Raw genomic sequence first — 12,172 nt, forward strand, 5'->3', positions numbered from 1 at the left:
GTAGGTAACAACCCACGAAGTTCGATATTTGGAACAGTTCGAGTATTAATCCGGCTATCCAGATCTCCGCAAGTACCCAGATTTTCTCCAATAGGGTAATATCAATTTTTTGCTACATCATCGAGATTCCGAAAAATGCAACACGAATTCAGTAAAATAAATTTAGTAATTTCTGAAATCAGCCAATTAATATTCAATAGAATCGGTTCGGAGTTCAATCTACTTTACGGGTATCACTCTAATTGTCAATCAAATTGTTTCATGATTTGCCACGTCATATTTCCAAGGTAGGATCTCATTAACCGTTCGTGGGACTGGGGAAGCTTTCCTTCAACACAGTTAGAGAAAACGCTCCTACTGCACCTCCAATATCGTGTACATCGATATTTACATCGATTAAATCGTAAAATTTTGCTATCATGTCGAGATATTTTGTATCCAATATATCATGAGATTTTGACAAATTGAGTTTAATTTTGGTATTAAATTTTTTGTGAGGTAATTATTCATGTAGTAGTAGATCCGTCAATTTGAGTTAGGTCTGTCGGGTCGACCCACTCCGCCACACAATTTAAGTGGGTTGGGTTGGATTGAAATTTTTTCAACCTAACTAAATGTGAGCTTAGGTAGGCTAACCTGCGCGGGTCGCGGGCCTAGATGGGTCACCCCACGGCGGGCCTGGTGAATTATTATTTTTTTTACTTTTTTTGTGACATATATATTTTGTAATGAAAGTTGTGACTTTTTTATATTAATTACTTTATATAAAATTTACACTAATAAAATTAATAATTAATTTTTTTATTAATATATGTCTTTTAATATTTATTTATTTATTTATAATTAATTATAATGATTTTTATTTATTTTTATTGATAATGAGCCAACTCGCGGGCCGGCTCGCCTAACCCGCAACCCATCTTGGATTGTCCCATCTGAAAGCTCTATGTAGCAGTAATATTTTGGCAAAAAAAGTAACACGTTTTTATGAATCGAATCAAATAAGATATTTACTTTATAAAATTGACAGTCTCATGATAGTTTTTGTAATTGATGTATATCATCACACTCTATATTTTTAAATAAAACTTGTAAAAACGTCCAATATTAAATTTTGCTGTCATTAGACTTTCTTGGCAGTCTTCCTTGATTATCGCAAAACAATAATATCAGTGCGTGCATTTTATTAATTTTCTTGTCACATGCTTCTTCAATTTATGTACTTAAAAAGTCCCAAATCTCAGCTACCGACGCGGGATTTGTTTGTATCTCTCTGATGGAATGATTAGAAAATATATCCAAAAGAAGAAAAAGAAAAAAGAATATTTCAATTTTCAACGTAGCTTTCATATTAAATAAATTTAGTAACAGCATAATTAAATTAATCTTGAACTGAATTTTATTCGATGGTATAGCCGTGCAAGTGTACAATTTATGTATCAGCTCCTTCAACTAAAAGTATCAATCAACAAATCCCAAATACCAAACCCCCCAAAAAGAAAGAAAATAAAAGAAAAATATTTGATTTCTAATATTTTGAATTGTTGTTGATATGAAATTTTATGTACATTTTTATCAAGAATTCATGATATAAGCATAAAGAAGCTGATTCCAAATATCAGGCACTCCCGGAAGACACCAATGGGCACAATCCGAATAGCTCGTAGGATCCTTTAATTGCTCATCGCTTATCGAATGAGAAAATTGCCTATAAATCGACGGATGACCATCTTTTCTATAATCCGACATGTGAGTTATATTCAAGTATTGAATGTGAACCCCTCTCGACTCCAGTTTTTCGATCGCCGATTCCGCCACGCGCATCATTCTACGGTCCGACATGATTCCCCAGTAATCTTCTTTCGAAATAGGCTCAGTTGTATTGTAGCAGTTCTTTTCTTCACCCCAATTTTCACCCCTAACATATTTAATTTGTTGACATGAATCAAATTTTAGTTTAAAAAAAGATATATAGTAAATGAATATTGTTTAGAACTCATACAGCTTGTGAAGAGGGGAGAGGCTCATGAAGAATATTTTTGTTTTGGTTGTGTTGACATTGAATTCCAACCAGTCCGCCCATGTGTTTAATCCCATTTCGTATAATCGATACCTCGTCTCTTGTCGCGCATCGACCGTTGTGTAGATTGCATCGTTGCTTCCGAATGAACCCCATCTGATTCAATGGCACAGTAACAATATTACGTACATATCTATATATAGGAAATTAAAAATGATTTTGCAATTGGATTATATATATACAAGAGATATATTAATTGTGTTCACAAGATGGTCATAGTTGGCTCCAGCCACCATATAAAAGAATCGAAGATGAGTATATCTGCATCAGCCCAGTGCTTGCCATGATTCTCAATGGACTTAATTCTTACTATACGATTTCGCAGCCTGTGGATGAAGGGGTCGTCGTTGTTCGATTCGACTAGAAACGGAGACCAATAGAACCCAATGCTTGCATTGTATTCCTATATATATATATATTCAAGTCAGCCAAGAAATTATAACTAAATCTCAAATAAAAGCATGTACATTTATATATTAGAATTTCTGCTTCAAACAATATTTGCAAAAAAAAAACATATATATATTAGAATTTCTGCCGACTTACTGTGGCATTAAAGATGAAGTAATTTCCATGTCTGATGACTGATTTATTATCCGATGAAGAAAGAGATGACTCGATCAAACAAAGCATGGAGATGTATAGGTTTCGATTCAATGAATCCCCTACCATCACAAGCTTCTTCCCCCTGATTTTCTCCAGAAACGCAGATCCATTAAACCTTAATTGTCAAACACAAGAGAATTAACTCACATATCATAAATTATATATTTCGGTGTCTGATCGATCGAATATATATATGTATGTTGATGAGTTTAAAAAACCTTGGAAGATCACAATCCCGAGGTTGCCATCTCCATTGCTGATATTTGAGGTCTTTTCTCCCATACTTGTCACAAGCATAATCTCCTATCATGAAAGAACATTCGTGCTCTTTGTACATCGGAAACGATACATCGTCGAAAACCCATTTTCCCTTAAATATGTCGCAGACTGAAGCAGTAGTAGAATTAATATGATCATGTTCATCAAGTACTGATTCCTCTTGATCAATCTGCTGCGCTGCTGCTTGCTCTAATGGGACATCGAATTCGCGGTTGTTTCCCGCAAGAATATTGTAAATAGCAGCAGTCGCCAAAACTATGAGGAAGAGGCCTGCAAGGCAATGGGTCTTGGATCTAAACTTCCATGTTCCAACTCCCATTTGAGCAATTTCAAAATGAGATTCTTGTGTGTTTTCCAATAAAGCCATATTCAGTATTAGATTAATTAAATGTTTTAGAGTGCATAAAAGAAATATGAGTATTATATTTTAGTTGGAAATCACCAAGTCTCACGTGGGTTCGTAAAATTTTTACGTTTGAAAGTCAAATTATTTGTTAGAAACAACAAATTCCCATTTATCTGTTCCACATTAATTATAATGTTACAATCAATTTAACAGTTATATATTTAATGGAGTCGGGGGAGGTAGTCGTTAGGTTGTGCTCAATCATCTTACATCATAATGTTTCATGGTGTTTGACCATGATCTCGTTTGGTATCTAAATCCAAATCAGAAAAATATTTTTTTTAAAAAAAAATTTGACCATGGTCCCGTTTGGTATCTAAAGCCAAATCAAAAAAACATTTTTAAAAAAAAAAATTATTTTTTTTGTTTGTAAAATGTTTGAATAGTCATTTAAATGCTTAAAAAAAATATTTTTTTAGTAATATTTAGAGCTTTTTCAAAAGCCCAAAATTAGAGCTTAAAATAACATTTTTTTTTTAAAAAAAAGTCTATGAAATCTAAACGAGCTCTATTTCTTTCTTACTATTCCAAGAGGAAAATATTCAATCTAACCATCGAACTTGTAATATTTCTTTTTTGTCTTTTATCTTGTCGAAATATATTTTAATCTTGTAATTTTAGCTTTTGTTGGTTTTAATTCTATTTCGTTATAATGCTGACGACGTTCTAACGTGACACTAGACGAATATAACATCAATTTTTGATATCATGTTAATATTTTACAGTTCGACATCAGTGTTACGACGAAATATTAATTATAAAAACCAACGAAAAATAAAGTTGCAGCACTAACATACAACTTTGAAAAATTAAATGAGCAAAATATAGAAAACATGACAATTTAGATAACTAAATTGGGTATTTAGAGAATGTAATATATATAGAGTAATACTTCTGTGAGATGGTCTCATCCGTAGACGGGTCAACCCTACCCATATTTATAATAATAAGTGATACTTTTGGCATAAAATGTAATACTTTTTAATGGATAACTCATATAATAGATCCGTCTCAGAAAATGACTCTTGAGACCGTCTTATAGGAATTTTTCTCATATATATATATATATATATATTAAAAAGGGTGAGTTGAATTGTGTATTGTTTTATAAACAATAAAAGAGAATGGAACCTAGGTTTGTTGGAGACCAGCTCGTTCTCGTTGATATTACAGTTAGAACCTTCACTATTACCTTCGAGCAACTTAAAAATCTTGAGGATTCCCTTTATAAACTCAATTATTAATATAAAGTAATTATTTTATTTTTAATATGTACAACACACAATGTTTGTTGTAAATATTAATTTTTAATTTACAACACACTTAAAAGGACGTCGTCGAAACATAACAAGTTTAACATCTCACTTTAAAGCACGCCATTGAACGCCGTGGTTGGTACGTATTAGATTCAAGTATATTAACAGGACACATTAATGTGCACGTCGTTAAGAATATCATCAACGACGTCCTTTTAATGCACGACATTAATGTCGTGCCGCGAAAAACCATTTTTCTTGTAGTGTCTCATACATAAACAGTCTCTTATTTCGATATGATATTGGTTCATTCATGTCCTCCTTCGCTTAGAAGCCTACCAAGAGTTGCTTCTTGTCCCTGTAACTTCTTGGCATTGTTGATCACTTTCCGCCATCCTATCATCATCGGACGTAACACATCAGCTTCCATAAATATTCATTTAATTTACTAATCAATCTTTTCATAAGAATCGAATATATATATATATATATATATATATATATATATATATATATATAACTAAATTGAAAGAATCAGAACTAGTTATAAAAAAATCTTCATGCCAAGGTAAGAAAAAAATCGGTGAACAAGAACACAAAATCTAGCCAAATAACAGCACATATCTACAAAATTTTATATATATATTTTTTTAAAAACACCCCCAAATATAAAGTTCTAAAAAAATTCCAGAATCATAGAAAAAGAAAATGTGGTTATCATACAAGAATTTTGTAGATATGTGCTGTTATTTGGCTAGATTTTGTATATATATATATATATATATATATATATATAACTAAATTGAAAGAATCAGAACTAGTTATAAAAAAATCTTCATGCCAAGGTAAGAAAAAAATCGATGAACAAGAACACAAAATCTAGCCAAATAACAGCACATATCTACAAAATTCTATATATATATTTTTAAAAAACACCCCCAAATATAAAGTTCTAAAAAAATTCCAGAATCATAGAAAAAGAAAATGTGGTTATCATACAAGAAAATAAATCGGGGTTACCTGCTAGAGATTAGTTTTTTTGCACCAGAATTGATTTCATTCACAAGGTTGCGCCAAATTTGAACCTCCCTCATTTTATTGTGATTCTGGTAAAATTAGATTAGACGATTTAGTTATACAAACAATTTTTATGTTTTCGTTCATAGATTGTGAATGACAACTGTGTTTCGTCGTATTATTAACTTGTGCAATAATATTTGTTTCTTTTTACATCTTTTCATTATTATGATTGATAGAGAAGTTGTATCCCCAAATCGTGGGAGTTTATACTTTTCGAGTTTGCCACCTGTTGTTAAAGATCAATGTCAAACTCATTTATAATTCTATTTCTGGGACAGTGGCAATGAATTTCATGCATAATAGGATGCATGTTATAATTAATGTTTATACTGATTAGTTAATTGTACTGGTAGCATTAATGAATATATTGAAAAAAACAATCTATATGAAAAGTTGTGTCGAATTAAAAAATATTATTTTATTGAAGACATCATGTTACATATTTATAAGGATGTTGCTTTTAACCATCACTATTATATATAACACTTCATCTGTTGATCAAGTCCCCCTGTTTGGGTTGATCGACGAAAGTAATCCTCACTTACCTTATGATAGAGATATTATTATACATGGTTGTGATGTTCATAGTCACCAAATAAAGATTACTTTTGTTGTACAAATTTTACAATCTCAATTGTTTTCTCAAAATGGCAAAAATAGATTACATCAATGTATTCCGAGGTTCAAAAATGGAGAATTTGTTGGACAGTCAAACGTCGACGTCTTTGTTCTAACTAATTTTTTATTCTCAATATTATGTGTTATATGTGAAACCCCCGATTTTTAAGGGTTACGAGTATGGGTGGGCATTTAGTGTTGGGTATTGGATACCCGACCCGATTGGGTCGGGTAGTTTCTGAAAATGTCGGGTTCGGGTAGAACCCGAACCCGATATATTGCCTGTCGGGTTGTGATGTGGTGGTATTTTTCTATGTTTGATTGAGTTAATTTGTGATGATTAGGTGTATTTTGATTGGCTAAATTCATGGTATAGTTTCTAATCATTGTATGTGATTTGATATAGGAAGATAGAATAAATGGAGCTAAAGATGGAAGGAAAGAGCCGAGATAAGAGAAGAATTATGAAGCAGCAATGGTCAGAAAATACTTTTTAATTTTAGAGAAATTCAAATCCGATCTCCACCGTTTAGAATAAAGTTCAAGATGTTTTTAAAAACTATCCAAATTTCAGCTCCATCCGACGGCTAGATCTCTGGATATGAATATTTAAAAATCGCTGCTTTCTGGACAAAAAGCTGCGCGCTCGATCCGTCCAATTCAACCGATTGAGCGGGAGCAGAAAGAAAAGCTGGATAGAAAGTTGGCATAATTTGGGGCACTTGATATGCTGAACTCGCGCGCTCGATCGCGTTGGACTTTTCCGAGAAATTCTTTTAAATTATGAAACTTATTTCTTTAGGACTCTAGTCTTTAAATACTCCTATAACTCGAAAATTAGGGGGATTTGATCAGACTTAGAAGGCTTGGAATGTGAGAAACACATTGGAGGCTAGGTTTCTTCTCTCTTTTCTTAGATTTAATTTTATTTCATGAAATTTTTTAGAGAATTCATGAATATTTGTCGCTAAGTTTTAGTACTTGGTTGAGGAAGACAATCCCTTGAGTTATTTTATTTGTGAGATTCAGTTTTCTATTGTTTAATTTCAAATTGCGTATCAAGAGTTGTTTTAGATTGATTGCCATGCTTGTATGTGAGATTTTAGGATTGAACACCTTAGGATTTTGCTATACAATCTATTGCTAAATTAGAATTCAAATCCGTAATTGTTTGAATCATCTAATTTTTGAAGCAACTATGATTAATATTTTCCGCTGGTGAATTTGTTAAATCGTAGGAACAACAATTGACAAGATTAAATACAATCGCTAGTATTTGTGTTGTCTAGATTCATCAGATTTACTCATTTGAATGTTGCCGTGGATTTAAATTTAATCGTTGTTATTAGGTTAATTTATAGGATAAGGGTTAACTTAGAACGCTGGTGTCTAGTTAACTAAAATTAAGGTGAAACATGAATTAAATTTCCAATGATGAATATTCAATTCGGATTAATTATTTTTAGGAAATCGATGATCGAATGAATAATTTCAAGGGTTTAGTCGACCGATACCAAGTCTCGTTAGTTTATTGATCTTTTTTATTTTAATTCTTGCATAGTAGTTTAAAATCCAACAAACCCCTTTTATTATTTTCAGTATTTTAAGAACGCTATTTAAATTTCACTTTTCTCGTGGGAATGATCCCTACTCACACTACTACATATTTTTTTATTTGATTTGAGTTGGGTAATTTTGGCGTGACATGACTTAGCGCTACCAAATTTTGGCGCCGCAGCTGGGGAAGGCATTTAGTTTATTTTTGTTCTTGTTTTTATTTTTATTTTATATTTTTTCCCCTCAGTGCTTCTCGGGTTTGTTAATGCTTACAGGAGAATCTTCTGAAGAAGAATTCCCCTACGATTCAGAGATAGAGAGAACACTCCATAGAAGAAGGAAGGAGGCTCGTAGGAAACAAGAAGAGGATGAGCTACGGACTGAAATTCCTGAGGAAGAAATGGCTGCCAACGCAAATCTGAGCTTGAGACAATTGGGCACCCTTGATCCAAACCAACAGCCCTTATACATTACTTTTCCTACTCTAGAAAATAATGCTACTTTTGAGCTTAAATCTGGATTGATTCACTTGTTGTCTTCTTTTCATGGTCTTGCACGTGAGGACCCTAACAAGCATTTGATGGAATTCCATGTGGTTTGCACAAGTATGAAACCCCATGGAGTGACACAGGAGCAGATCCAACTAAGAGCCTTTCCATTCTCTTTGAAGAGTGCTGCTTGAAAGGAATATTTATTCCTTAAATATTTTCTATTTTAAAAAGATTAAATATGATCTTTTGCCTTTCTTGTACTTAAATAGTTTTTGAAGATATTTAGATTTGAGATATAATTAATCTTGTCATAATATTTTATTATCATTTGAGTTGATCAAAAAGATACAAGATCTAGGAATCCATATTTACTAGGACACATCTACAAGGAAGGATTCTCTAGACTTATTTATTAAGCACAATCGATCGAGTAGAAGGATGGACCAATTGATATTTACTTAATAGGTTCACATACGTACTTTGAAAGAAAACTTAAGATTTTCTGAAGCTTGTATCGGTCGTGATTGCTTGAAGCCGTGTTGAACACTTGAAGATCATTGATCAGAGAAGTGTGCTGCTCACGTGTTTTGGCTTCAAGATTTTTCTCCTTATTTCATTTTTCATTATTCTATTTCATATAGAATTTTTAGGAGAACTTTTACTTTTTATTTTTTCACTTGTTTTGAGAAATTGAATTTTATAATGATCACTAGTTTTAGGGTTTTTAAAACTCTTTGAATTGTTTTTCTAGTGAAAGTTTTGTCTTGAGGCGCTGCAAGAGTATTTTATACTTTTGCTTAAAAATTTGACTATATTTATTTGGTTGCTTGTTTATTTTATTCACGCTTTAATTATTTTCCGCTGCAAATTACTCAAAGTATTATTGTAGGTGTTGTCAACACCTTGTGACAACACTTCAAGCTGTTTATGTGCAACCCCCATTCCCTTATAAGTGGTATCAGAGCCATATTCTTGATACACTAAGAACTGATCCTGGCTTTTTTATTTTATTACAGGAAATAATATGGACTCATCGTCTGTTGCGAACTCGTTTTTGAAACCTCCGGTTCTTGATGGCACGAATTATGCATTGTGGAAGACAAGGATGAGATATACTATCAAAGCGATGGATGTTCGTGCTTGGCAAAGCATTATGACTGGTTGGAATCCTCCAAAGACGTTAGATCAAGATGTAGAATACATTATCAAGCCAGAATAAACTTGGACCGCCGAAGAAACACAAAGTTCAAGCTACAATGCTAAAGCACTCAATGCAATTTTTTCATCTGTGGATATGAGAATGTTTGGAATCATATCTGATTGCACTGTTGCTAAGGATGCATGGAAAGCTCTTCAAGAACACTGTGAAGGAACAGATATTGTAAGAAGAACAAGACCAAGATTGCTGAACGCAAAATTCGAGAATATCAGGATGGATGAGAATGAGACTATTGTTGGTTATGATAAGAAAATTAGGGAGATGGCTACAGAGGCGCATGCTCTTGGAGGACCTATTGCTAGTGAGAATATGGTAAACAAGGTTCTTCGATCTTTGCCAAAGAGATTCAATGGGAAGATCTGTGCTCTCGAGGAAATAAAAGACACCTCAAAGATGAAGATGACTGAACTGATTAGTATACTTCAAGTTTTTGAGATGAATCTTACTACACAAGAGAATGATAAAGGGAAATCAATATCTCTTCAAGCTTCAAAGTCCTCATACGAGGAGTATGTTAAATTTCATCAAGAAGTTCATCAGTCTGATCTAGAAGATGATTCGATCTCTCTCATGACTAGAAAATTCAATGATTATCTGAAGAAAATGAAAGAGACAAGAAACAGTGATCAAAATCTCAAGGCTTCAATGTTTCCTAGCAAGCCTTTCAGAATTACTGGACCAGAACAGTCACCAAGAAAAACTACTGATACTCCTAAGCCTCGACTAACATTGGAAGGAAATAATAAGTCAGTACCAAAGAAGTTAGACACGGTATAATGTCATGCTTGTCAAGGATATGGACATTATGCAAATGAGTGTGCTAACCCGCTTAGGAAAGGAATGAATACATATTTAATTGATGAAGAGTATGATGAATAAGAACAGGAAGATGAAGAAAGCCACACTGCCTTATCTGCCCTACTGGAAAGCAAAAGAAGTTTCAAGTTAATCCTTTAGGTGTTGCCACACCTGGTCGTAACACCTCCCAAAGGTCAGTCTGTTTAAATCTTCCATTACTGATAATGTGTGTAATAATGATTCATGTGATGATATAATATACATGGAAAAAGCTTGGATAATGTTTGAAGAACTACATACTGACTGGATTGAAAGAAATAAGAAGAATACTCTTCTTTCAAAAGAAAATTCTGATTTAAAGGCTGATGTGTGAAGACTTGAAGTTATGCTGAGTAAGAAAGACATGGAATTAATTCAAGTGAAGGAAGAACTCGGAAAAGCAAAAGCTACATTGGCTAAGTTTAATTCAAGCACTTCCAAGCTTGATTCTCTACTCATGATGGGAAGAGATGGTACAACTATTTTAGGTTTTGAAAACAGCAAATTTGAGGTTGGCAAAAGTTTGAAAGGCCCTGTGTTTGTCAAGAAAAGTAGAAGTACTGAAATCTCAAGCAAACAGCCCTTACCAATTGATCCTCTAAAACCAAAGCCACAGCCTACTGCTCCTTCAATTTCTAGAAGGAAACGTAAGTATATTTGTCACTACTGTCATAGACCTGGTCATATCAAACCATACTGTTTTAAGCTGCAGGAAGACTATAGACAGAGATCTGCATCAAAGATGTTGCCTAAGGTGTTGCCAACACCCTTCCACAACATCTACAAAAACAGATCCTCTGTAAGAAAGGTTTGGGTACCAAAAGCTGATAATCACTGTTATATTATTTATACTGCTTTGAGAACTAATGTTTCAGGTGCGTGGTACTTTGATAGCGGTAGCTCACGTCATATGACAGGTTCCAAGAAGTTTCTCACTGACTATGTTGAACAGAAAAGTGAAAAGTAACATATGGAGGAGGTTCAAAGGGAAACATTGTTGGAAAGGGAACTCTGAATGTTGCTGGTTTGCCCAAGCTTCGCAATGTGCTTCATGTTGAAGGACTAACTACAAATCTAATAAGAATAAGCCAACTTTGTGATGATAATTTGCATGTGCAATTTGATAAGAAATTATGCAAAGTTTTTGATGATTCAAATCTTTGTGTCATGACAGGTACTAGGTCATCCGACAACTTCTATCAACTCGGAGAAGAGATGTCTTGTAGGCACACAAAAGTGACTGAATTTGACCTATGGCATCAAACATTGGGTCATGCAAATTACAAGATACTAAAGAACTTATGTAAGTTAGATGCTGTCAGAGGTATGCATAACTTAAAATCTGGTATTCCATTTGTGTGTGAAGCTTGTCATAAAGGGAAGCAGACTAGGGTGTCACACGAGGTGTTGCCAACATCTGTGACAACACGCTACCTTCAGCTTGTGCATATGGACTTGATGGGTTCAATGGATGTTGAAAGCTTTGGTGGTAATAAATATTCTTTTGTTTGTGTGGATTATTTTTCACGATATACTTGGGTGAACTTTTTGAGAGAAAAATCAAACACATTTGAGGTATTCAAGAAACTGCTCACTAAGATTTCGAATCTCCACAATCTGAAGGTAATCCGGATTCGTACTGATCATGGTAAGGAGTTCGAAAACTCTTCATTTGCAAGTTTATGTGATAAGAAAGGTATTTCTCATGAATTTTCTGCTCTTAAAACTCTACAACAAAATGGA

The 12,172-nt window shown here is 33.4% G+C and overlaps 1 protein-coding gene across 1 annotated transcript; it reads right to left on the reverse strand.

Annotated features, from left to right (window-relative positions):
- Positions 1 to 1,452: 1,452 nt before the first annotated feature.
- Positions 1,453 to 3,284, reverse strand: LOC140893237 (protein trichome birefringence-like 34). The gene is made up of 5 exons (XM_073302302.1): positions 2,905 to 3,284; positions 2,627 to 2,801; positions 2,287 to 2,483; positions 2,003 to 2,176; positions 1,453 to 1,918 (listed from the first exon to the last, which is right to left on the reverse strand). The coding sequence occupies exons 1-5, from the start codon at positions 3,282 to 3,284 to the stop codon at positions 1,576 to 1,578; spliced, it is 1,269 nt and encodes a 422-aa protein (XP_073158403.1). The 3' UTR covers positions 1,453 to 1,575.
- Positions 3,285 to 12,172: the final 8,888 nt, after the last annotated feature.

The sequence above is a fragment of the Henckelia pumila genome, chromosome 3, assembly GCF_033568475.1.
Source record: "Henckelia pumila isolate YLH828 chromosome 3, ASM3356847v2, whole genome shotgun sequence".
NCBI classification, from domain to species: domain Eukaryota; kingdom Viridiplantae; phylum Streptophyta; class Magnoliopsida; order Lamiales; family Gesneriaceae; genus Henckelia; species Henckelia pumila.

What these genes read in the sequence shown, in the direction of transcription:
- LOC140893237 (XM_073302302.1), bottom strand. Translation starts at nt 3,284, where the DNA reads ATGGGAGTTGGAACATGGAAGTTTAGATCCAAGACCCATTGCCTTGCA. An exon ending in CGGGATTGTGATCTTCCAAG is followed by an intron (nt 2,802 to 2,904) that starts GTTTTTTAAACT and finishes TTGACAATTAAG; the next exon opens with GTTTAATGGATCTGCGTTTC. An exon ending in ACTTCATCTTTAATGCCACA is followed by an intron (nt 2,484 to 2,626) that starts GTAAGTCGGCAG and finishes ATATATATATAG; the next exon opens with GAATACAATGCAAGCATTGG.